At 40.3% G+C, this 23,771-nt stretch overlaps 1 protein-coding gene and 2 pseudogenes across 1 annotated transcript in view; 2 read left to right on the top strand and 1 right to left on the bottom strand.

Annotated features, from left to right (window-relative positions):
• LOC104671760 (ubiquitin-protein ligase E3C) overlaps positions 1 to 23,771 on the top strand; it is a 108,573-nt gene that overhangs the window by 19,616 nt on the left and 65,186 nt on the right. Inside the window, exons 8-9 of the mRNA XM_030932288.1 lie at positions 3,033 to 3,220; positions 18,464 to 18,550. Of these exons, the coding sequence (XP_030788148.1) occupies positions 3,033 to 3,220; positions 18,464 to 18,550 (275 nt within the window). The remainder of the gene's footprint in view (positions 1 to 3,032; positions 3,221 to 18,463; positions 18,551 to 23,771) is intronic.
• On the top strand, positions 6,926 to 9,093 carry LOC115898309 (annotated as a pseudogene).
• LOC104671762 lies at positions 14,030 to 16,049 on the bottom strand (annotated as a pseudogene).

The following is a 23,771-nucleotide window of genomic DNA, read 5'->3' as shown; positions in this document are numbered from 1 at the left end:
TAGCTGTCTGTCCACCTATAGTTTCAGTTACACGAGTCAGACCCTCAAGCAGCCTCGACGGAGAAGCCCCTTCAGCCGCCTTGCCGCAGTTTGTGATGATTGGAAACAGTCTCTTCCACCGCTTTCTTAGTACGTTTATGGAAGTATAAATGGAGACACATAGCTTTGTGTTTGGTTTTTTAGGCAAAATAGGATTATACTGTATGTTAACTTAGTTATTAGGAAATATTTTCTAGAAGTGAAATTGTTGGGTCAAAAAGTTCCTTTTTACCCTATCCTGTGAACACTGGGTAGTGTCTTCCATTAAATCCTGCTAATTTTATAGAGGATAAATGTTGTTTATTTAAAAATTACTTTAAAGTTCTTACCTCTTTTCTTCCTTATTATTGAGTTTACAGTATATTTTCAAGGAATAAAACTAAAATTATATATACATGCATATATAATTTGTGTTTTACTTAAAGAATTTAACTGCCAATGACTTTTTTTGGTCTTAAGCAATTGAAATGGCTTGAGGTATAGCTATCATAAGTTATTTTTTCATTAAGGAGTTTTATATTGATTACTACTAAGTGTAATCACAAAATATACTTGAGAGGGTCTTGGCTTCCAGGTGAAGTAAATTTTTAAAATATTGTGAAATGGGTGTGTCAGTGCAGTGCCGCACCTTCCTGGGCAAAGAGCTTCACCAGCATTGAATGAAAGAGATCGCAACAATAAGAAAAGGATCGAGAAGTAAGCTCAGGGCTTGATTTTTTTGTTTTTAAATAAGAAATGAAGAAAGGAACAGATAATATTCACTGCCAGAGCTCATGGCTGAGGGGCAGGCTGATTACAAAGGGGTGAAGCTCTTTTTATAGTGGATAGTGGATGCTGGAACTGTTGGATCTGTCCAAACCGTACACCAATAAGTATTCTTTTTCTTTTTTTTTTTTGTATGGTTATAAAAAGTGGGTTCTGTAGATGTAATGTAGATAAAATTTTTGTTTTTGGAAGAAAGTTATTAAATAGTTACCTTCCATAGAATTTGTGAGTTAAACCCTTATTTGTACACAGTGTATTTTGTATTCATGTGAAGATGAGGCTGTGGGCTTTCTCAGCGAGAGAGGAAAGAGTTTTTCCTCGCTGTGGGTGTGCAAACACGACGAAGGCAGAGCATGAGGACCAGGAAAGAACCTGCAGGCTCTCTTGCTTGTGCTTACACTTTGAACATTTAAGAAGTGGGATCGGTTTCTTGATTTTTAAAATTATTTAGAACTGTAGAAAATTTTACTCTACTTTATATTCTTTTTTAAGGGTTTTAAGGTCTGTGTATTATATAACTTTATACTTTAATTTCCTTTTTTAGTTTATTCTCTTCATTCTTCCTTTGCCTTGGGTGTTGTCCACATTTGGGCTGAGAACTAAAGACCCTGTTTTGAGCCGGGCACTCGTAGGGTTCACTCCAAGTCATTCTTTCTTTGCCAGGTCTCTTACGTGTATGTTTCTGTGTTGCCTTTTCTTTCCCACGGCACTTAATTATATAAAACCTAATGTGATTGTATGAGATTTTTCCAAGGTCAGAGTTCTCCCTTGATAAGCTCTTTTGCCTTTAGGTTTCTGTATAATCTGTTCACTTGTAGCTTATGTATAATTTATTTTAAAATTGTACACTACAAAAATAGTAGTGCTAGGATTACTCTCTCATTCTGACATACCTTTTATTAGGCTTTATGTTAAAGATTCATGTTTGACAGATGAATTTACTGCTTTTATCTATAAAGCAGTGTTTGGTAAGTTATTATAAATTACATAAATTGTATTCATCCAAACAGTACCGTCAGCAATACCCAATGTTATGTGTATATTCACATTCATATATATATTCATATATACACATATATATGAAAAAAAGTATGTATCTTTGGTTACTGCCCCAAATGAGTAAATTGCATAGATTGGCTTGGGTTTTATTTGGCGAATCAAATCTTCTGGAGAGATTAAGATATAAAATAGATTTATTTTGTATAGCCTTTGATTTTAAAAAGTTCTTTAATAGGCTGGGAGCAGTGGCTCATACCTATAATCTCAGCACTTTGGAAGGCTGAGGCGGCTGGATCACTTGAGGTTAGGAGTTCAAGACCAGCCTGACCAACATGGTGAAACCCTGTCTCTGCTAAAAATACAAAAATTAGCTGGGTGTGGAGGCAGGCGAGTCCCAGCTACTTGGGAAGCTGAGGTGGGAGAATTGCTTGAATCCGGGAGGTAGAGGTTGCAGTAGCCGAGATTGTGCCACTCAGTCTGGTCTGGGTGACAGAGCAAGACTGTCAAAAAAAAAAATTTTTTTTAAATTTAGTACTCTCACTTACTTTGCTTAAACGGTGATCTCCAATGAAAATGAAAATGCCATCAGATGATAATAGTTTCACTATGTCCGCTTGTCTTAGTACAACTGGCTCTAAAAAAAAATAGGAAATGGCCGGGTGAGGTGGCTCAAGCCTGTAATCCCAGCACTTTGGGAGGCCGAGACGGGCGGATCACGAGGTCAGGAGATCGAGATCATCCTGGCTGACACTGTGAAACCCCGTCTCTACTGAAAAATACAAAAAACTAGCCAGGCGAGGTGGCGGGCGCCTGTAGTCCCAGCTACTCGGGAGGCTGAGGCAGGAGAATGGCATGAACCTGGGAGGCGGAGCTTGCAGTGAGCTGAGATCCGGCCACTGCACTCCAGCCCAGGTGACAGAGCGAGACTCCGTCTCAAAAAAAAAAAAAAAAAGGAAATGAATTTTTTTTGAAATGTAAATACTGAAGCTACTGTTATCATGGGTAAAATCCGGGTATTCACAGTTTGTTACTGTGTTAGGCAAAATGGACGCTACCGTTGACTGGATCCCTAGAGGATTTCACACTAAGTTTATAGTGATGTGGATAATTTTGAGATGATGCCTATCTTCCTTTGCCTGAAGAAGAATGTGATTTCCTATACGTTTGTAGTGTAGAGGACGTTCCAGTTGAGCACATTTATGGAGACTGGTTGTTCTGGTATGTTCTAGGAGGACGGCAGACTGTCAGTATCATACATAACAGAGGAATGTCTGAAGAAGCTGGACACAAAGCAGCAGACCAACACCCTGCTCAACCTGGTGTGGAGGGACTCTGCAAGCGAGGAGGTCTTCACCACCATGGCCTCCGTCTGCCACACGCTGATGGTGCAGCACCGCATGATGGTGCCCAAAGTCAGGCAAGTATCCGTGGGTGTCTGTGCCAGGGGGCGCCAGCCAGAGAACGTACCTTCCTCCCTGGGAATTGCTCTCCTCTTAAGTTTCATCTGCTCTTTTCTGGTAGAGCTTGATGTAGGATATTCTACTGTCCAAGCGTTTCATAAAAAATCGTTCGTGTTTTTCTTTTCCAAACCAACAAATACTGAGACCTTTTCCTGGCCTGTGACGCTCTGAAGTACCCTATGTGTAATATTTTCTGTAGTACCTTACGAATGTGAGTTTATTCACCCATTTGAAAGGTTGGACTCATACCTGCATTAGTGAACCACTGTGTTACATATCTTTTTAGGCTTTTTTTCATAGTACTCGTGTTTTGTGAGGTATTTTTTGTTTTGTTTTGTTTTGTTTTTCTTCAGACAGCATCTCACTCTGTTACCCAGAGTGCAGTGATGTGATAATAGCTCACTGCAGCCTTCACTTCCTGGGCTCAAGCGATCCTTTCACCCCAGCCTCCTGAGTAGCTGGGACCATAGGCGTGCACCACCACACCTGGCTAATTTTTTGTATTTTTTGTAGAGACAGGGCCTCACTATGTTTACCAGGCTGTCTCAAACTCCAGGGCTCAAGCGATCTTTCTGCCTCAGCCTCCCAAAGTGCTGGGATTACAGGCATGAGCCACCACACCCAGCCTTCCTAGTACCCTTTTAATTAGATTGTCCTTGACAATTTATCCCTAACAATAAATTTTTGCTTTTCAGCCTTTGAAATAAACTTTTGGTTCAGACAAAACAAAACATGCAAGTTAAAAATATGGCCAATTTGTGCTTAGAAAATTGTGACAGTAATCTTAAACGGTTTTCTTTCCCTCCATTTTGAGTGATATGTTAGTGGTTTCTTGAGAATTTAACAGAAAAATGCTCAATTGGATACAGTGTAAAATATGTAGTAGTTCTGCCAGGACCCAAGGGACTGATGTTGCACAGGCAAAAGCTGTCAGTCAGTAAGCAGGTCTGACATTAATTCATGTTACCCTACAGAATTCTCTTTGTTATAAAATGCCATCCCATCATATGAAGAGTGATTTCGGTTGGTTAGGAAAGCATTCTTTGAAATGAACTGTAAGTAAGGAACCCATCGGTTGAAATGGCCTTGTAAACACTAATGTAGCCAACTAATGAGGTGCTGTCTTCACTCACTGGTGTTTATTACCATCGGAGGAAGTGGATGTCAGTGAAACTGTGGCTCCTAGATTAGGTCATTAGCTCTTTGCGGGCTAATTGCATGAGAGCAGGATGTGAGATCTGAGGATCGTAGCAGCTGAACCAGGACACTTGCTTTTATTGTAGCAGACAGCCCATTGCTGTGGATAGTAATTGCTGGATTGAAATGCATCACTGCCCTGGTCTGAGGTTTACTAGAGAACTGCTTCCAAAAGGTGTTTAATGGGTGAAGGAACTTTCTGTGTAGGCTTGATTTTATGAGTACAGCACCTATTTCCTCTAAGAAACTACTCTAGGAATTTTATTTATGGCTTAAACATATTAGGTTCTTGTATTTAGAGAGAGCAAATAGGCTTACTTTGACTGTTACAGATTTTAACTGCTTTCAATTTTGATTTTTTTCAAAAAGTATTTAAAAGATTAGTATGTTCCCAGGCTGATAACTCATTCTCGAGCCCTCACTGATTAATGTTAGTCCCTTTTATTTTCAGAGTTAGGATTTGCCATTTAATTTCTGTTTAACACTGATTGTCAGGGTGTACAAATGAATGTGGAGACCTTTGTACCCTGACATGGAAAGATTTCCGAGACTGATGCAGATGTGAAAACAGGGAAGACACAGGACAGTACATAGAAGAACCAGCTTTTCCTGTAAGAAGGATGGAAAAAATAAGAATATATATTCATAATGCATAAAGAAACTTGGAAGCATATACAAGAAACTCATGAAAGTGAACGCTTGTGTCTGAATATGCCGAGGAAGCTGGGGCTGGAGCAGACGTGCTCTTCTGAGTGCACTATTTTTGTATCACTTTGAGTTTTGGATTAGGTGAATGACTTAATATTTTAAAATTGGTTAAGTAATAAAAGAATTGCCAGCTCCTTTTGTGAGAGGAAATTTTAGATATATTATTGGACGTGGAAATTTGGATGTAACGTTTTTAATATCCACTATTTTAAAATATGAGTAAATATTCACTGGCTGTATTGTAAGGGGGCAAAAAATAAAGGCTCTACTGCAGTGTCAGACGACTAAAATAAGAAAGTAGGCTACCAAAGACAGCCTGTTAGAAGAGTGTTGGACTCTCATCCTGGCGTGCTTGGGATTTTTAGTGGGTCCTGTTTCAGTGTCTCACTGACTGCATTTGTGCCCCTGCTTAGGTGAGGCCTGCGGTGCCCACTCAGCCCCGCGGCATTCCTGGCCTTTGTGTGTATTTGACGTTCCTCGTCCTTCCTTTTCCTGACCCTCTTTCACCCGCTTCTTTCATAGACACCATATTCATGTGGTTTCTCCTTTACTTGGGCTTCTCGGTTTCTTTTGTGGGTTCTTTTTTCCTCTTTTCCCGCTTCTTTCATAGACACCATATTCATGTGATTTCTCCTTTACTTGGGCTTCTCGGTTTCTTTTGTGGGTTCTTTTTTCCTCTTTTTCACTGTTTCCTAAACTTCTTTTCGTATTCAGTTTTTTAGGGTCATTTGTTTGTTTGTGGCACAGTCTTGCCTTGTCACCCAGGCTGGAGTGCAATGGTGCGATCTCGGCTCACTGCAACCTCCACCTCCAGGGTTCAAGCGATTCTCCTACCTCAGCCTTCCGAGTAGTTGGGATTACAGACACCCACCACCACGCCCAGCTAATTTTTGTATTTTTAGTAGAGACAGCGTTTCACCATGTTGGCCAGGCTGGTCTCGAACTCCTGACTTCAGGTGATCGCCTGCCTCAGCTTCCTAAAGTGCTGGGATTACAGGCGTGAGCCCCTGTGCCCAGCCTAGTTTTTTAGTTCTTTATTTGGTCCTCTGGGCAATCTCTTTCATACAAGTGGCTTCAGCTACATTTTAGTGACTCTCACATTTGTGTCTTTAGTTTAAGTAACTTTCTGGAGCTCCAGACACAAGTGCACCTGCTTAATAGGAGATGTCCCTGGGGACCTCTCTTCTGTCCCCTCGCAGGGTCTGAAGTTGAGTCCAACATCTCTCCCTCTTAAGAGCCTCCTTTTTCTGTCCCTATTTTGGGGAACAGGCTCGTCATCTACTTGGTTGTCTGTATCTGCAACCTGAAGCTACAGTGTCCTGCATGGTAGCCACCAGTGACGTGTGTTTTAAAGTAAATTAAATAGAAGCACAAGACTCAGATCCTCGGCTACCCAAGCCACATTTCAAGTGCCCAGTAGCCACATGTAGCCAGGGGCTGCCTTATCGGACAGCACAGATTAGAAAACACCCACCCTCACAGAAGGTGCTGGTGGACAGTGCTGCCCAGGGTTTTGGCTCGGGATTCCCACCGTGGTGCTTGAGAGCTGTATTCTCTATGTCGTGATTTGCCAGTCTGACTTGTGGAAAATATAACCTTGATTATTGCATTCTCTTGAACAGTGTAGACTCCCTTTGCTTTTAGGAAAATAATCACATTCCTTAGATTGTTGATTTTTGCAGTATCCCCTTGTTATCAAGCATTTGTTTACCTCTCAACTTTATTTCTAGCACAAAATACTTTTTCTCCAACCATAAATGAGGCAAAAAGGTATATATTGCATTTTCTTGATCCCATTGTGCTTTTTTATGCCTCCATGGTGTTTCGTGCCCCTTTGCTTTTACGTATGCCAGTCTCTTCCCGTTAATGTCTGGGCTGGCACGTTGTCAGGAGCTTGGCTCTTTTACCCCATTGATGGATCTAAAAGTTTTGAAGTAGAATTTTGAAGACAGTGTTTTAGGGATCAAAGAGGTTAATGTTATAATTTGCCCGCAGTTTCATAGATAAATCATAAAGACACTTCTAGTTTTATTTCAACATATGCTTGATTTTTCCACCAAAAACTAATACAGTGAGGCAGCTTAATTATGTCTTGTGTTATTAATCATTGTGATTTAGATAAACAGTGGTGTGCCTCGAAGTACGGTGCTTCTTTTCTGTCCGCGCGCGCGTGCGCGTGTGTGTGTGTGGTGTTTATTGGTTTTGTCTTTATTTTTGTTTTTGTTTTTTGAGACAAGGTCTCACTTTGTCACCCAGGCTGGAGTGCAGTGGCGTGATCTCGGCTCACTGAAACCTCCGCCTCCCGGGCTCAGGTGATCCTCCTACCTCAGCACCCTTGAGTAGCTGGGACTATAGGCGTGCCACCACACCTGGCTAATTTTTTGTAATTTTTGTAGAAATGGAGTTTTGCCGTGTTGCCTAGGCTGGTCTTGAACACCTCGGCCCAAGTAATCTGCTTGTCTCAGCCCTCAGCCTTGCAGAGTGCTGCGATTGCAGGTTGGAGTCACTGCTTCCGGCCCCCCGTGTGTTTTCTAACCAGTTCTTTGCCATGTGTTTTCCAAGAACTGTGGTGTGTGTGGTGGTGATGAATGCTCTTTATCTCTGAGAGATTTATAACTTCTTATCTCATACTTCAATCATTGGGAATAAAATGATCACACAGATGACTTCAGTGCAGAAGAATACAGATTTGTTTTTCATTGTATATGTATAATTAAATATGTATATACATATATATGTATTTGTAAACAAGTTTTTATAATATTTTAGAAAAAATATTAAGGATGTACCTGGAGAAATAAATTTTGCCTATAATTCCATAGTTGCTTTTATTATCAGTGATATTTTCATTATAATCAATAAAATTAATAAGCTATTGATGATTCATGTTAAAAATTTGTATTCTCTTTCATGAAGTTCAAATAACATTGATGAGCTTTTAAACATTTCAACACGTAGTGATCTTTAAATCTATTTTGAAATCCTATATAGATTATAAACTAATTTCCATTAGCTATTGTTAGACACATCAAATAAGTAAAATAGACTGACCTTCATCAACTTTAGCAATATAATTCATAGTTCTGAATCTTCTAATAATTTTCAGAACATTTGTGAATGATAGTTGTTTCACGGGAAATATGAGTCAACTTGAAAGAAGCATATTCCACCAAAGCGATTCTAAATCCCTACCACGTTTTCGAAGTTTTCTTTTACACTCCTTAAGAAACAGGAAGAGAAGGAGCTTCCCTTTCCATCCGACATCTGCGGTGGAGCCGCCACCAAAACGCAGATTTTCATAAAATCCTTACGGGGAAGACTGTCACCCTCGAGGTCGAACCCATGGATACAATAGAAAATGTAAAGGCCAAGATCCAGGATAAGCAAGGAATTCCTCCTGATGAGCAGAGACTGATCTTTGCTGGCAAGCAACTGGAAGATGGATGTACTGTCTGACTACAACATTCAAAAGGAGCCCACTCTTCATCTTGTGTTGAGACTTCCTGGTGGTGCTAAGAAAAGGAAGTAGCCTTACCCCACTCCCAAGAGGAAGAAGCACAAGAGAAAGAAGGTGAAGCTGGCTGTCCTGAAGTATTAGAAGGTGGATGAGAATGGCAAAATGAGCTGTCTTCGTCGAGAGTGCCCATCTGGTGAATGTGGTGCTAGGGTGTTTATGGCAGGTCACTTTGACGGACATTATTGTGGCAAATGTTGTCTGACTACTGCTTCAACAAACCAGAAGACAAGTAACTGTGTGAGTTAATAAAAGACATAAACTTAAAAAAAAAAAAAGAGAGAGAAGGGATTTTCAAAGAAGACATTTGAGGTAATGAATGCCACTTTCCCCCATTTTAAACTGTTGCACAAGGGAAAGTTTATTTTTTGAATCTGTAAATCTTTTAATTAAAGAAAATTAATTACCAGTAAAAAGGGGACTGACTGTTTAAATTGGTTGTGGTTTTAGTACTGGAATGTTAACACACCTGACTGTCTAAAGCTTATCTTCTATTCTTAGCTACTAGTTTGTGAAGAACAATTTTTTAGCGACTTGTCTCCATAAGAAATATACCTTAAAATTTTTATTAGTAAGGACATTTGGAATTTATTTTTAATCTTGCATTATCTGATGCAAATTATTATATGTCTGTTTTATTGCTTTTTATGGCATTAGAAGTATCCAGTAATACTTTTTTTTTAAAGAAAAATTTCAGCAGAAAAACACAAATTATTGCATTTGTCGTTGTGTGCTGTAAGAGTTAGACAGATCATTGGGTGCCTCACTGTTTCTTTTACCTGTGGCACCTGGACTTAGCCCCGAATTCTCAGAGGATGTCGTGCTGTGGTGGCCATGACTCCTTGTGTAGGAGCCAGTGTCTTCCATTGTGTTCTCCTTCATAACTCAAGAGAATCCCCATGGAAAACGCCTGAATTTATGACCCGGCTTACTGATTAACTCATGGGATTGTTACAGCTAAATAAAGCTTAATGAGTAATTTTTTTTTTTTTTTTTTTTGAGACGGAGTCTCGCTCTGTCACCCAGGCTGGAGTGCTGTGGCCGGATCTCAGCTCACTGCAAGCTCCGCCTCCTGGGTTCATGCCATTCTCCTGCCTCAGCCTCCCGGGTAGCTGGGACTACAGGCGCCACCACCACGCCCAGCTAGTTTTTTGTAGCTTTTAGTAGAGATGGGGTTTCACCGTGTTAGCCAGGATGGTCTCGATCTCCTGACCTCGTGATCCGCCCGCCTCGGCCTCCCAAAGTGCTGGGATTACAGGCTTGAGCCACTGCGCCCGGCTTAATGAGTAATTTTTAATCCATCCCACTATGTGAGAGAAGAATATCACTTCTTTACATTTTAGAAGTAGAGCCCCAAACTAAATAACCGTCAGAGATTTGTCTTTGTTTTTTTTTGTATGTTTTTTTCAGTGAAAACATTCTTTGTTAGTAAACAGACATTTCAAACTTTTTGATTACGTACATCATGCAAAATGACTGACCTCACACATGGTTGTCTGTTCATTGTGACATCCTTTTTGAGATGATTATAAATTTAAGATGCCTGCAGTAGTAAAAATAATTCATGAAAATGACTCTCAATGAAGCAAAACACTACATAGCCCACATGAAATACTGTTCATCCTTCCTGGATGTTTAATTCTCTCCTAATGGGAATCTCTATTTTGGAAGACTATTATATGCAAAACTGGCAGTTGTTTTTGTATGTGCATCTATAGGCACTGAAATGATAAAAACAAGAAAATTTCAAATAATTTTACAAGGTTTGGTTGTTTTTCCTGTTTTGTTAATCCAAAACAGGACAGTGCCCTTTGATTTACAATGTTCAGGATGATTTTGACCCATGAAAAAGTTGTTTTACCCTGGTAATCTTTTTGAAATGGAGCTGGCTGATATACATTATCCAGGTTATTTTTAGTAAGTGAAAAAGGAATAGGGCTTGTTTTGAGAAGAATTCCTCTAAATTATGGTGCTGAGAAAACTTCTCTGCAGTGGTGGGCTCACCACTTTCATCCTGTGGTAGTTCTGGTAGCACTCCCCGTATGAAAACCCTAGCACAGGTAAATTCACCTCTTTGAAATAAGCAGTGACCCTGGAGAAGGGTGAATTCCAAATCGAGTAGTATATTCAAGTCATCTGGCAGCGAAGTAGGCATCAAAGACTTCTAGGTACTTGGGGTGCTGCTGTAACAAATACCTAAAAATGGAAAAGTGGCTCTGGACTTGGGCAGTAGGTAGAGGCTGGAAGAAGTCTGAGGAGCATGCCAGAAAGAAGCTGAATTGCCTTAAACAGACTGTTAGTAGAAATGTGGAATGTTAATGCTAGGGAGGCCTTGAAGGAAGAAAGTATCGTAGAGAATACCTCGATTGCTGTAGAATATCGAAATCATCATTAATAGACAGTTGGTAGAAAATGAGGAATATGTTATTGGAAAACTGGAGGAAAGGGGTCCTTGTTACATAGTGGCAAAAAGCTAAGCTGAATTGTGTCCTGTAGTTATGGGTAAAGCAGACTTTTTAAGTGATGACTTCAATATTTTGTTGAGGATATTTCTAAGCAAGCTGTGGAAGGTACAGCCTGCTGTCTTCTTGTTGATTATAGTAAGATGTGGAAGGAGGTAGATAAATTGACGGAAGAACTGTTACATATAAAGAAACCAGGACTTGATGATTTGGGAAATTCGTGGCCTATTCAAAGCAACAGCCACTAAAACTAAGAGATTCACTGTCAGGACGGCCTTCTCTAGAGAGAGTGATGAAGGTATGGCTGTATAACCTGCTAATACTTCAGAAACATCAAAAGGTCTGAGTATCAAGTCACACAAAAGGCTCTTTGAAGAGATTAAGGGTGTGAATCATAGATCCTCTCAGCTATTTCAGAAAAAGCCAAAAATAGAGACAGGATTTTCCAGGAAAGATACGTGAAGAGCCTCCTGTCTAAATGAGTGAATCCCCATGACATACGTAAGAGACCCACAAGTTTCTTGACAATGTTATAGCAGCAGAAAACCACCATTTTTAAGAAAAAGCTTTAGAGAACATGAAAGAAGAAACAAACTGATAAGCTGATAGATACTCAGCTGCAAACGTGTGCTACCTTTCGTGAAAAAGTAAAGATGACTGAGACAGTCATAAGCCCAGAGAACTGAGCAGTGAGCTGAAGATTACTCCCAGGCCTTGAAACTTAAAGGATGGTGCCTGGCTGGTTTTGCAAATTGATTGGTGCTGATGGCTCCTTTTTTCATCTCAATTTCTGCTTTTTGAACAGGAATGTGTATAACTGTTACTGTATGCCTGTCAGGCCATCATACTTGGGAGCAGATAACTTGTTCTCTAGGTTCGCAAGTGCACAGATGGAGGAGAATTATGCCCCAGAAATCACACCCAGATCCTCTCCCAAATTTAGGTGGCTTTAATGTGAGATTTGAGACTTTTGAGTTGGTGAGACTCAGATAAGATTTTGGATTTAGAGTTGATGCTGTAATAATGGGTTGTGACTTTTGAGCACCTGTGAGTGATGTAAATTTATTTGTGATGGATCTGAATCTTTAACACGGGTGGAGCGGGGATAGGGGGCCACTGTAGTAGGCAAGAAGACTAATGTTCCATGTAGAATGTTAATGTCCTAATCTCCAAACCTGTATGTAACCTTAAATGGTAAAAGAGATTTTGCGGATGTAATTAAGGTTACTGTGGATTTCAAGACAAGGAGGTAAGCCCAGATTATCCAGTGGGCCTAATTTAATCATGAGTCCTGCAGAGAGCCCCTCCAGGCTGGCGTCAGAGAGATGTGATAACAGACGGGTCGTAGAGATGAAACAGTGCTGGGTTTTTAATCATGAGTCCTGCAGAGAGGCCCTCTAGGCTGGCGCCAGAGAGCTGTGATAACAGACGGGTCGTAGAGATGAAACGGTGCTGGTTTTTAAGATGGAAGAAGGAGGCCACAAGCCAAGGAATGTGGATGTCCTCTAGAAGGTGGAATGATAAGGAAATGATTCTCCTCTGCAACCCTGCCAACAAACTGATCTTAAAAGCACCATGCAACCCGTTTGGACTCCTAACCTGTAGAATTGTTAAGATAATAAATTTGTGCTATTTTAAGCTACATTTTGTAACTTGTTATGGTGGCGATGGAAAACTAACCAGAAGTGATAACTAAGGATGAAGTGGTGTCTGGGAAGAAGGAAAGACTTCTGGCTTCAGAAATGCAAACATTTATGCTGGTAATTCTTTTGATCTAGTCTGTCTGACAGAATATACATTCCTGTATTTCTATACTAGTCTTGTTCTGGAGAAGACATTCTAGGATGAGCACATAGAAGAGTGTTTAGTGTGTATAGTGAGTTTCCTAGAAAAATGTGTTGAATGGATAAGTGGGTGTGATCAAGGCAAGCTCTGGGAGGGACTGTAATTACTTGATTTTGAAATGTGGTTGCTGTTTACCATATCTTCTTAAGAATTGCTGACCTTTAGGCTGGGCGCAGTGGCTCACGCCTGTAATCCCAGCACTTTGGGAGGCTGAGGCGGGTGGATCACTTGAGGTCAGGAGTTTGGGACCAGCCTGACCAACAAGGAGAAACCCTGTCTCTACTAAAAATACAAAAATTAGCCAGGCGTGGTGGCACTTACCTGTAATCCCAGCTACTCGGGAGGCTGAGGCAGGAGAATGTCTTGAACCTGGGAGGCGGAGATCGTGCCATTGCACTCCAGCCTGGGCAACAAGAGCAAAACTCCATCTCAAAAAAAAGAATTTCTGACCATTATGTGTTTCTGTTTAAGTTCACAACAGTCATAATTCTGTAAAATACAAGGCAAAACTTTAGTTTCTGATGCTAATAATATATCTAAACTAGTAATATATCTATAGTAAATAAATTTACTAGTAAGTAAAAAGGATGTGTAAAATCTTAATAGGATAAATAATTATTGTATGATCAAACAATTTCAAAATCAAAATAGACACTTTTCAGTATTTATTACAGATTTTCAACTTATTTGATAAAAAGATTTCTTAGTGGCTGTTGGTCAGTGCTGCATCAAGAAACTAGTGCAAATTTTACCAAATGCGTTTATCAGAAAGGGATTTTGTCCATTTTTTTTCTGCAAACAAATGTTGTTACATTAACACTAAGCATGTAACAAACTGATTTGCCTACAAATCCAAAAACTATCAACATAAGCCAGTCCTTCAACTAAAAACTCAAACATACTTATCTCAAGGTCTATTCCTGATCCAAATTTGTCTATATGCGGGTTGGAAGACAGAATAACAATAAAACCAAAATTTATCTGTAAAAATAATCATCTTTTTTTTAATGCTGGAGGTATTTCCTTACTAATATGACACATCATCTATGCCCACATGCTACTGCATGGACAGGAACAGTATTATGTAGTTGCTGGAGTAACACAGTGTTAAGAATATCTGCTTCTAGCAGTGTCAGGTTTTCATCTGTTAGCTCTTTATTCGAAAATGAAGTCACAAGAATAAAGAGCTGCAGATTCAGGACAAGACTGTACAATAAAGTTCCGCGTTCCGGACATCCAGGATCCAGTGTGTACTACTGAATCTTTGTATCAGACAACTCCCATCCGCTAACCTGAGTTGAATTTTTGTTGTTGGCACTGAATCATCAGTAAGAACAACTGCGTTAAGTATTGATCTATCCTCCTCAGGTGTAAGGCTTTCAAGTTTTTCTTCTTCTCCACTAAAAGCCTTGAACCTCAATCTAGGTTTTATGTATTCTTGATCCTGATGATCCTCCATATCCAAATTCACTTGGCCACCATGAACAAGGCACTGAAGCTCCAGGGGGATCTCTCTCTCTCTTTTTTTTGTTTTTTTTTTTTTTTTTTTGGAGACGGAGTCTTGCTCCATCGCCCAGGCTGGAGTGCAGTGGCGCAATCTCAACTCACTGCAAGCTCTGCCTCCCGGGTTCACGCCCTTCTCCTGCGTCAGCCTCCCGAGTAGCTGGGATTACAGGCACCCGCCACCACGCCCGGCTAATTTTTTGTATTTTTAGTAGAGACGGGGTTTCACCATGTTAGCCAGGATGGTCTTGATCTCCTGACCTTGTGATCCACCCGCCTCAGCCTCCCAAAGTGCTGGGATTACAGACTTGAGCCAGTGTGCCCAGCCTCTCTCCTCTCAGCAGACTCCAGAAATTGAGCATTTGTTGATTCATTGTAAGATCTCAATTCTCCATCATCTAAACTGAAACCATTGCTCCACAGTTTAAGCAAAATCTGAATATCTTGCAGCTGATTTTCTCCATAGATATATTCAGACTGCTTACAAAAGGAATTACCCAGTCTGTATCCTCCACCTGGGAATGATGATGAGGTGGTGTCCATGGGCTCTTGAAGACTGCAGCATTAGGTCTATCAGACTTGGAAGATCTGCACTCCACTTCATTTTCATACAGTTCTGCCAAGGCCAATTTATTTCTTTATATGTCATCCCTTTGGCTGTTTTCAAGTGTCTTTGCAAGTTCTTCACATTCGTATTAAGTTCTGCAAATCCTGCGTGCTCGGAGGTCGCAGCCCAGAAGACCTCGTCTCCCGCGCACCAAGCTCAGGCCTGCTGCCCTTCGCCACCTTCTGCTGGCTCTGTTTGTCTTTCTTTTTTAATTTTTTTCGAGAGGGGGTCTTTTTCTGTCACCCAGGCTGAAGTGCAGTGGCACCATCTCTTCTCATTGCAACCTCCGCCTCCAAGGTTCAGGTAATTCTCCTGCCTCAGCCTCCTGAGCAGCTGGAATTACAGGCACATGCCACCATACCTAGCGAATTTTTGTATTTTTAGTAGAGACGGGGTTTCACCGTGTTGACCAGGATGATCTCGAACCCCTGACCTCAGGTGATCTACCCACCTAGGCCTCCCAAAGTGCTAGGATTACAGGCGTGAGCGCCTGGCCCAGAAATTTATTTTTAGAAGTTTAATAATTTGTTTTATTATTGCTTATTGAGTGATTTAGTAAATATTCTCCCAAGATTAGCTTGAAATACAAATTTTAAAATGTGTATTATAAATGTGTATTTCTGAAAATGGTATTCCAGAAATATGTATACATTCATATGGAAAGATGTTAATTATAATCTTAGTTACAAACTCTCTTAGAACGTGTAGGAAGAACTCATTTTGTTTCCATGTGTACACACAAGGATCTGGGTGGATTTATAGCAGGGTGTTGACTGATGGTTTCTGGGTAGATGAGAGGAAATGTGGCTAACATTATTTTGCCTTGTTTTGTTTTAATAACATTTTTTTAAAAAGTTTCTCGACTAAAGAGAAAATAAGCAAATACCACCTTCTCAAATTATTTCAAAAGTTCATGTTTTTCATGGCTTTTTTCTTACTCTTTTTTCCATATGACGGTTGCGTATTCTTAGCAAATAAAACTCCACAAAGGCAAGAAAAAAAGTTAACACTCTTATCAGGTATATGGTAAGGATTTTAAATATCTCAGAGATAAAGTGTCTATTATCATTTTCTAATACAGCTCCCCTTTTCAACAGGATAATCTTTTTCAGAGTGGTGTTTTTTTTTGAGTCCGAGTCTCACTCTGTCGCCCAGCTGGAGTGCAGTGTTGTGATCTCGGCTCACTGCAACCTCAACCTCTCAAGTTCAAGCGATTCTTCCGCCTCAGCCTCCTGAGTAGCTGGGATTACAGGCGCCTGCCACCATACCCGGCTCATTTTTCTATTTTTAGTAGAGATGGGTTTCACCACGTTGGCCAGTCTGGTCTCGAACTCCGGACCTCAAGTGATCCGCCCACCTCAGCCTCCCAAACTGCTGGGATTACAGGTGTGAGCCACAATGTCCGGCCATATTTCAGAGTGATTTTTAAGTGGAAATTTGCTCGAACACTAATGACAGACAGCATACTTAGTTACATGTCTTAATTGGTCTCCTTTAACTTATATTGTTACCATTTTTTTCATTTTTCCAATAATATTAAATATTTATTAAGTAATATTTTCCAATAATATTAAGTAATATTTGTTGGAGACTCCGTTTGGGATTCTGCTCTTGCTGGGATGAATGCAGTGTGTCCCCACTTTGTCATGGCGTGTGACTGATAAACATCATGCATGTTTTCATAAAATCATAATACTTCTGAGCTGGAAGGACCTTAGAACAGATGTATTACTGCCCCTTCATTTTCTTATGCAAACATTGCTTTTAGCCTACATGACATTGGAAAGATAGCTGGGCTGAATGATCTAATAGATTCTTTCTAGCTTAAGATTTCCTGCTTCTAGGTAAATTTCACATGCTCTTTCATGCTTTCACTGTTTTTTCAATGATGTACCCTTATTGCCATCTGGGTATCTCAAAATGCATTACATTAAAATAAGAATGGAGTTCAGTTGTTGTTGTTGTTTTAATCACTACTCCATAATTCCTATGGTGTACTCAGAAAGTGCCGATATGGAACAATGCATTTGATGTTTTGGACTGAGTGCAGGAAATTACTCAACCGATCAAATACGAGATTTTTTTTTATTGGATTTTGAAAGACCTCATCTCTTAAAAAAAATGTTTATGCTAGCTGATTACACAATTATGGCTAGAATGTTTATCCTGTCACAAACATGCAGTATACAACATAGAACTAATTTAAATGCTCATGCATTCTTCACAAAGTTCATCTTTTTAAAATCTAATATTGTAGAGGAAGAGTTTTTAATTTTTATTTATTTTTATTGTTTTGGGATAGGATCTCACTTTGTCACACAGGCTGGAGTGTAGTGGTGTGATCTTGGCTCACTGCAGCCTCGAACTTCTGGGCTCTATCAATTCTCCTACCTCACCCTCATGAGTAGCTGGGACTACAGCCACCACGCCCAACTTTTCATAGAGACAAGGTCTCACCACATTGCCCAGTCTGGTCTCAAACTCCTAGGCTGAAGCAGTCTGCCTCCCTTGGCCTCCCAAAGTGCTGGGATTACAGGCATGAGCCACCATGCCTGGCCTAAAAGTCTTTAAGATACCTTTTTTGTATTTATTTTTGAGGTGTTAACAACACATTTTTTTGTATTTCAAGAAAAGTGACTTGAGTCTACAAATTTTAAACATGTTAAGTAGGCCAGGTGCAGTGGCACAGGCCTGTAATCCCAACACTTTGGGATGCTGAGACGGGTGGATCACTTGAGGTCAGGAGTTCAAGACCAGCCTGGCCAACATTGTGAAACCTCATCTCTACTAAAAATACGAAAATTTGCCAGGCATGGTGGCGGGCACCTGTAATCCCAGCTACTCAGGGTGCTGAGGCAGGAGAACCACTTCCACCCAGGAGGTGGAGATTGCAGTGAGCCGAGATTGTGGTGCTACACTCCAGCCTGAGCAACAGAGCAAGACCCTGTCTCAAAAAAAAAAAAAAAAAAAAAAAAAAAAAAAAAACAAACAAAAAAAAACAGTATTAGCAGTAATAACAATAGTAATATAGAATATTGTGGCATATTAATATATGTAGCAGAGGGGGAACAGGTTCAACTTGTGCATGAAAACAACTTATATCTTCATCTTTTGGGGTAGGTCTCACAGCCACGGAGGAGGAGGCACTTTCCTAGCTTGGTAACACTGCAGATTGACACCTTTGGGAGCCGTGTCTTGGTGTTCTTATCAAATGGCTGGTTGTCTGAGGCAGCTTTTTGTGGTATTAGCACAGAGATTTGCTGAACTGTGTGTTGATCTTCAGTGTATCGCTTTTTTTTTTTAAAGAAATGTTTTGAATAAGTAATTGCTTACTGTTCTGTGTTTTTCCCCTATTCCTTTTTAGGCTTCTCTACAGTTTAGCCTTTAATGCCAGGTTTCTGAGACATCTTTGGTTTCTAATATCTTCCATGTCAACACGGATGATCACAGGGTATGTATTATACAGACTTATAAATTGAGCTCACAGGCACAGGAAGTAGCAGCCTAATCAGAAATGCTGCCAGAACCTGTTTTTAAGTCCTGCTTATACTGGACTTATTTCATATTAGAAGGAAAGTTCCAGATGGTCTCAGTTGCACAAAAAGAAAAATCAGTGTCTGATCTTAACAGTTGCTTATCTGTATATATTATTGAGAGTATGGTTTTATCTGAAGGTAAGTTTGCTTTAAATATCCTAGCCATTTTTAAAATGGTAGACATTTGGAAAATACTTTGCTCCATATGATTTTACTATTCTTTTCACAGTGAAAATACAGATTTGAAGTAAATTTAAGACTGCTGCAAACGTTAGAACAGTGTAGACATTGTTAAACATTTGTTAAAATAATTAGATTTTTCTTATTTGAATCGTGTAATTTAAAAAATAGCATCTTTGACATACATATTTTAGTTGAGTGTGTAATAGGTAGGAATTTCATACTTAAAATCCTTCATGGTAAACTGACTTAGCCTAGTACTCTGTTGTTGAATTTTTCCTCTGCCAGGAGTCTCAGCCGGCCGGGTGCGGTGGCTCACGCCTGTAATTCCAGCACTTTGGGAGGCCGAGGCTAGTGGATCACCTGAGGTCAGGAGTTCAAAACCAGCCTGGCCAACATGGTGAAACCCCATCTCTACTAAAAATACAAAAATTAGTCGGGCATGGTGGCATGTGCCTGTAATCCCAGCTACCGGGGAGGATGATGCAGGAGAATCGTTTGAACCTGGAAGGCGGAGGTTGCAGTGAGTCGAGATTGTGCCACTGCAGTCCAGCCTGGGTGAGAACAAGACTTCCTCTCAAAAAAAAAAGAAGTCTAAGCCAGTCCCCCTGTACTGTAATCAGAAAAGATGAAGTGTGTAATTCAGTTAATTGGAGACTAAACTTACAAGATGCTACCTGCATGTCATGCTCTTGAGAGTGGTGATAGTAGCAGTCACCGTTACTGACTCCATGCTGTGAACCAGTTCATTTGGTGGTGGGAAGACACATCTCAGTTGTAGGGCAAGAGTGTAGGAAGTGGTCTTGGTTTCTTTTTAGGAACAAGAAGTTAGAAGAAAGAATTTTTGGTGGATTGGGGTGGTATATCTAAAATATAAACACATGCTCATCTGCAATCTGACTTGCTGTGTGCAGTCATAATAAAAACTCTTGTTGAGATTTCTGGATTTTGAGCTTTTTCATGCAATATGTAGAGCAAAAGATATTCGTATGTTATTCAGCCAGGCACAGTCAGCCCCTTTATGATGGAACTGGTGTTCAAATCATCTGGGCAACACAGTTCATACTAATGAAAGGGGAATGTCAGTTTCTCAATATTATTACTTAAAAATTTTCATTTTTTAAATTGCATCTTGAGTGAGGAACGGGGAGTTTTAATGCTGCCACTGTGACTGGTGAAACTCCTAAAGGTTGAGTTTATCTTGCATCAACAATGGGTGGCTAAAGCACTCCTAGAAATGCTTTCTAGACGAAAGACTCCTAGAATGATTTACTGTCTTGAGAAATCTTTTCTTTCATTTCCAAACAAATACAGGATTTTAGGTATGTTTTGTTGGGTTTTTTGGTGCATTTCAGCCACTTCTGACTATGCCAACCTTGGTTTTCATTAGTGACAGGTTTGTTTCGGGCAGAAGGAGATTGAGAATCATTAGGACAGGAAATTATCATTTACCCGTAAGTGCCCCAGCTTAGCAACAGAGACACTGTCATAGTTCTGCCTGATAATTGCTTATTTGTTTATGGCATTTGTCTCTTGCTAAGGAAATGGAGTCATGGTGTGTGAAAGAAAAGTGGGATATTGTTAATTATATTAAATTATTAATACTATTTTATGATAGGGTAGTTTTATAAATCTTATTAAAAGACAGTTTGAGACTTTGAATGTCTTTTTACTTGTTTAATTTATTAGAATGAAGTCCCCCAAGAAACTGACAGTGTATTAATACGTTCTCAATACAGATGCTCCTTGAGGTACAATGGGGCTGTGTCCTGATAAACCCATTGTAAGTTGAAAATATCATCAGTTGAAATGCATTCAAGACACCTAGCCTACTGAGGCCTCACAGCTTAGCCTAGCCTACCTAAAACGTGCTCAAAACACCTGCATTAGCCTACAGCTAGGCAAAATCATCAAACACTGGGCCAATTTTATAATAAAGTGTTGAATGTTTCATGTAATTTATTGAATATTGTACTGAAAGTGAAAAAACAGAATGGTTTATGGATGCTCGAAGTACGGTTTCTACTGAATGGGAATCGCTTTTGACCATCTTGAAGTTGCAGAATCCTAAATTGAACCATTGTAAGTCAGGCACCATCTGTATATGTCTCATATTTCCTACTGGGAATAAAGTTTAAAATGAAATGACTAATTTTCTGAAACTGGCACTCAATTCAAGTGAAAAATAGTTTCACAGTAAGGCCTGCATTGCTAGGACTTTCAGCTTTAGTGGGCAGAAGTACCATCAGGGGAGCGTGTTAAAATGCATATTCTCGTGAGACGAGATTGTGCCATTGCACTCCAGCCTGGGTAACAAGAGAGAAACTTTGTCTCAAAAAAAAAAAAAAAAAAAATCGGATTCTCTGATCCTGCCCTAAGACTTGGGTTAGAAACCCTGGAGACTGCGACCTCACAGGCTCATCAGGTGATTGAGGTGCAGATGGTTTGGGGGCCAACCGAGACGCACTGTTCTTCACCCCAGTCTAGCAGACCACATGTAAACAATCTCCAGATGGATAGTGAATTTTGGCACATCAGACATTTTGCAAATAACATCTTTATTCGTGTACCTGATTTTCAGTACTTGCTGTTGTAATCAGGCAGTTTCGTTTCCTTCTTCTTGAAGACGAGGGAACCCATAGCCAGCTGGTACTTTTTCCATTAGGCATCCCTTGACTATGACATAGCAGAGATGCTTTGCCCAGAAGTCTTCAGTGTGGGCCGTAGGTGCCAATGTTGGCTGTTTGATAAATAATCCCAAAACAGTCTACAGTAGTATTCTGAAACCTGTTAAAGCAGGAATCCGTTCTTAAGACTAAAAGCTCTTTGCAAGGGTAGGGGACATTGAACGAGGAGGAGGAGTGGTTCCCACAGGCACGCCATGTGAAAACCCTTGTTCTCAAGATCTAGACAGAGGTTAGGGATTGCCTCGGGTCTCATCGATGGTCAGTAATTCACCTAGCTCCCCTGAGTTATGTGTGAATCAATGTCTTTTCCATCACAGTAAGTTACAGACTTTTTATTTGCATGTAAGTCCTTGAGATTGACCTGTTTTCAGAGGAATATTTGAGTCAGTGTTTATAGCAGAAAGAGTGGTCAGCAGAGAACCAAGAGACTTGTGTCTCGTTCATGCCCTGTCTGCAGGACAGCATTGGCACGTATCCTTCTTGCCAATCCCACTTTTTGTGTCATCTTGGCTTCCACAATGAGGTAGGACAATTGTGCTTTGTCCCTACAACGTTTAAATTTTGGATGGATGGCATTCATTCATTAATTGATGAATCCATTCAGCATAGTGCTAAATGCAGAGTGTCACAACTGCAAATAGGAATCATGTATGCTCCGGTTGTGTAGCATGTGGACATAGTGTATCTTCTCTGTGGGAATAGTTTCCGGTGCACATATGGGTTCCTGTTCTCAAAGCCGTTGATGATGGCAGTGCCCTCCCCTGAACCATGTACCATGGAGACTCAAAAGCTCCAGGTGGCTCAGCCAAGCTCCTTATGGCCCTGCTAATTGTAACAAGTGGTCTTACCTTCTGCTCTGCTTTCATATGTGATTTGTAGATCCTGACTCCTGGTTTCTTCTCATCTACTATATAACTGTAGTTCTATGGAAATGGATATTTGGGGAGATAAGAGAGTGATCTTGCTCACAATGTCTGTTAACCTGTGATTGATTTGACTTGGTAGAGGGGACCATGGACATTATAGAAAGAGCTTGCAGGTGATTCTGTGTTAGCTAAATGTTGCATAAGACAAGGAACCAGACTTAAAAACGAGAGAAAAGGAAGAAGTTCTAGGTGAAATAAGTCAATTTAATATATCGTAGCTCTTTTTTATTTGTTTGTTTATATTTTTGGAGATGGAGTCTCACCCTGTTTCCCAGGCTGGAATGCAATGGCATGATCTCAGCTCACTGCAACCTCCACCTCCCAGGTTCAAGTGATTCCCCTGCCTCAGCCTCCCAAGTAGTTGGGATTACAGGCACACGCCACCACACCCAGCTAATTTTTTGTGTCATTAGTAGAGACGGGGTTTCACCATGTTGGCCAGGCTGGTCTTGAACTCCTGACCTTGTGATCCACCCACATCGGCCTCCCAAAGGGCTGGGATTACAGGTGTGAGCCACCACACCTGGCCTTTTTTTTTTTTTCTTAACATTTTAACCTTTTTTTGAAACAGAATCTGGCTCTGTTGCCCAGGCTGGAGTGCAGTGGCGCAATCTCAGCTCATGGCATCCTCCGCCTCCTGGTCTCAAGCCATTCTCCTACCTCAGCCTTCAAAGTAACTGGGACTGTGGGCACATATCATTACACCTGGCTAATTAATTTATCATATCATAGCTCTTGATGGATGACAGAGGCTGCTGAGTAAAGACCACCTTAGCTGCTGTGAAAGCAGGAGCAGGATGGGAGCTGATGAATAAAGCAAACAGTGGGGGAAAGGCCACTGTAGAGAACCGAAAACTTTGTTTCCTAAGGTTACAGTTTGGCTTCAATATTGAATAGCTTTCAGCCTTACCAAAAGTAAGTCGCTGAATAAATTTTTCTTGAGAGCAGAATGATTTGCCTTTATTAAATATGTTGAGTAGACGGGAAGGGGGATGGTTTCCTCATAAAAGTAAAGTACATGTGTGTCTTGAATAGCGGCCTTATTAGAACTCTTCTTAGGGCCTTAGCCTGGGAACGACTGGCTCACTCTTAGTAACCTCATTATCCTGTTGACGTAGGTAGCAGGAACCTTGGTGAAGATTAATGGGGTGGTGTGCTATTTTATGTATTAATCTATGCTGTTTATTAACCTGCATTGCCATGGTGACTTTACCTTGCCTTTAAATAGTTTAATTCCTAATGCAAATGTTACTTTCCCTGATTATATTTGTTTGATGTTATATTTTAATTAGTTCCCAAACTAAGACTAATTGTAAAGTGACTGGTTTTTTTCTTCTTTTCTT

This window comes from Rhinopithecus roxellana, chromosome 6 (assembly GCF_007565055.1).
Source record: "Rhinopithecus roxellana isolate Shanxi Qingling chromosome 6, ASM756505v1, whole genome shotgun sequence".
NCBI lineage: Eukaryota > Metazoa > Chordata > Mammalia > Primates > Cercopithecidae > Rhinopithecus > Rhinopithecus roxellana.
Note: the sequence above shows the minus strand (reverse complement) of the source record. Positions and strands in the feature narration are given on the sequence as shown.